General features: G+C 52.2%; 1 protein-coding gene across 1 annotated transcript in view; it reads left to right on the forward strand.

Annotated features, from left to right (window-relative positions):
* The window catches only part of LOC107089585 (cleavage and polyadenylation specificity factor subunit 3-like), a 17,392-nt gene that overhangs the window by 10,936 nt on the left and 5,303 nt on the right, over nt 1-1,153 (forward strand). Inside the window, exons 7-9 of the mRNA XM_015382469.1 lie at nt 412-558; nt 639-791; nt 868-976. Of these exons, the coding sequence (XP_015237955.1) occupies nt 412-558; nt 639-791; nt 868-976 (409 nt within the window). The remainder of the gene's footprint in view (nt 1-411; nt 559-638; nt 792-867; nt 977-1,153) is intronic.

Raw genomic sequence — 1,153 nt, forward strand, 5'->3', positions numbered from 1 at the left:
AGTAAGCGATTAATCGGATAGTTTTAGCCTTAATCGGAAATAAGATTGTTGATTCAGCAAAATTGGCAATTGCCATAAAATCGGACAGCGCTTCACCAGGAATCCACCGGCCGCAGCCAGTCACTGATTGGTTAACAGAGAACTTCTGAGTTTTAATTCCCTCTTTTTGCATCAACCAAGCCTCTGATCACCAAATATGCGCTGGAAACTCCCGATCACTCAGTCGCTCCTGAACGCACCTTTCTATGTATCGATAACATGGAAATCTCTTGTTCTTGTCACGTCATTCGCGTTTGTCGAACGCACTTTAAAAGAGCCGCCGCTGTAGGAGCGTCGGTGAAGTCGTCGCCGGAGGGTGGAGGCTGAAACACCTCAGATTAAAGACGGGTGAATCTGATTCCTGTGTTGCAGCACATCATGACCGAACCGGAGGAGATCGCCACCATGTCGGGTCAGAAGCTTCCTCTAAAGATGTCCGTGGACTACATCTCCTTCTCGGCTCACACCGACTACCAGCAGACCAGCGAGTTCATCAGAGCTCTCAAACCGCCTCACGTGGTAACCAGGAGCCCGCGCTCTGCGCCACGCCGGAAACCCCATCGTCCCGATGGTGACCCCGGTTCTTCTTCGCTCCGCAGATCCTGGTCCACGGCGAGCAGAACGAGATGGCCCGACTCAAGGCGGCGCTGATCCGAGAGTACGAGGACAACGACGAGGTCCACATCGAGGTCCACAACCCCAGGAACACCGAGGCCGTCACGCTCACCTTCAGAGGAGAGAAGCTGGCAAAGGTGAGCTCTTCCAGAACCCGGTGACCTCGGTGTTCAAACCTGCGGGTCGTCTAACTCCCAGCATGCTCTGCTGCAGGTGATGGGCGTGCTGGCGGACAAGAAGTGCGCTCAGGGTCAGAGGATCTCTGGGATCCTGGTGAAGAGGAACTTTAACTACCACATCATGACCCCGTCTGACCTCTCCAGTGAGCTGCTGCTTTGGCTTTTTCTGTACCTGCGAGGTCCGACCGGCGGATTCAACGAAACCCAGAAATCTAAATCTGACAAGAAAACCTGATCAATAATAGTTTTAATACAGGGTTCCTGCGGGTCCTTAAAAAGTCTTAAAAGGCATTGAATCCTTCAAAATAAAACTAAGGCCT

The sequence above is a fragment of the Cyprinodon variegatus genome, unplaced genomic scaffold (assembly GCF_000732505.1).
Source record: "Cyprinodon variegatus isolate N-32 unplaced genomic scaffold, C_variegatus-1.0 Scaffold257, whole genome shotgun sequence".
Lineage (NCBI taxonomy): Eukaryota > Metazoa > Chordata > Actinopteri > Cyprinodontiformes > Cyprinodontidae > Cyprinodon > Cyprinodon variegatus.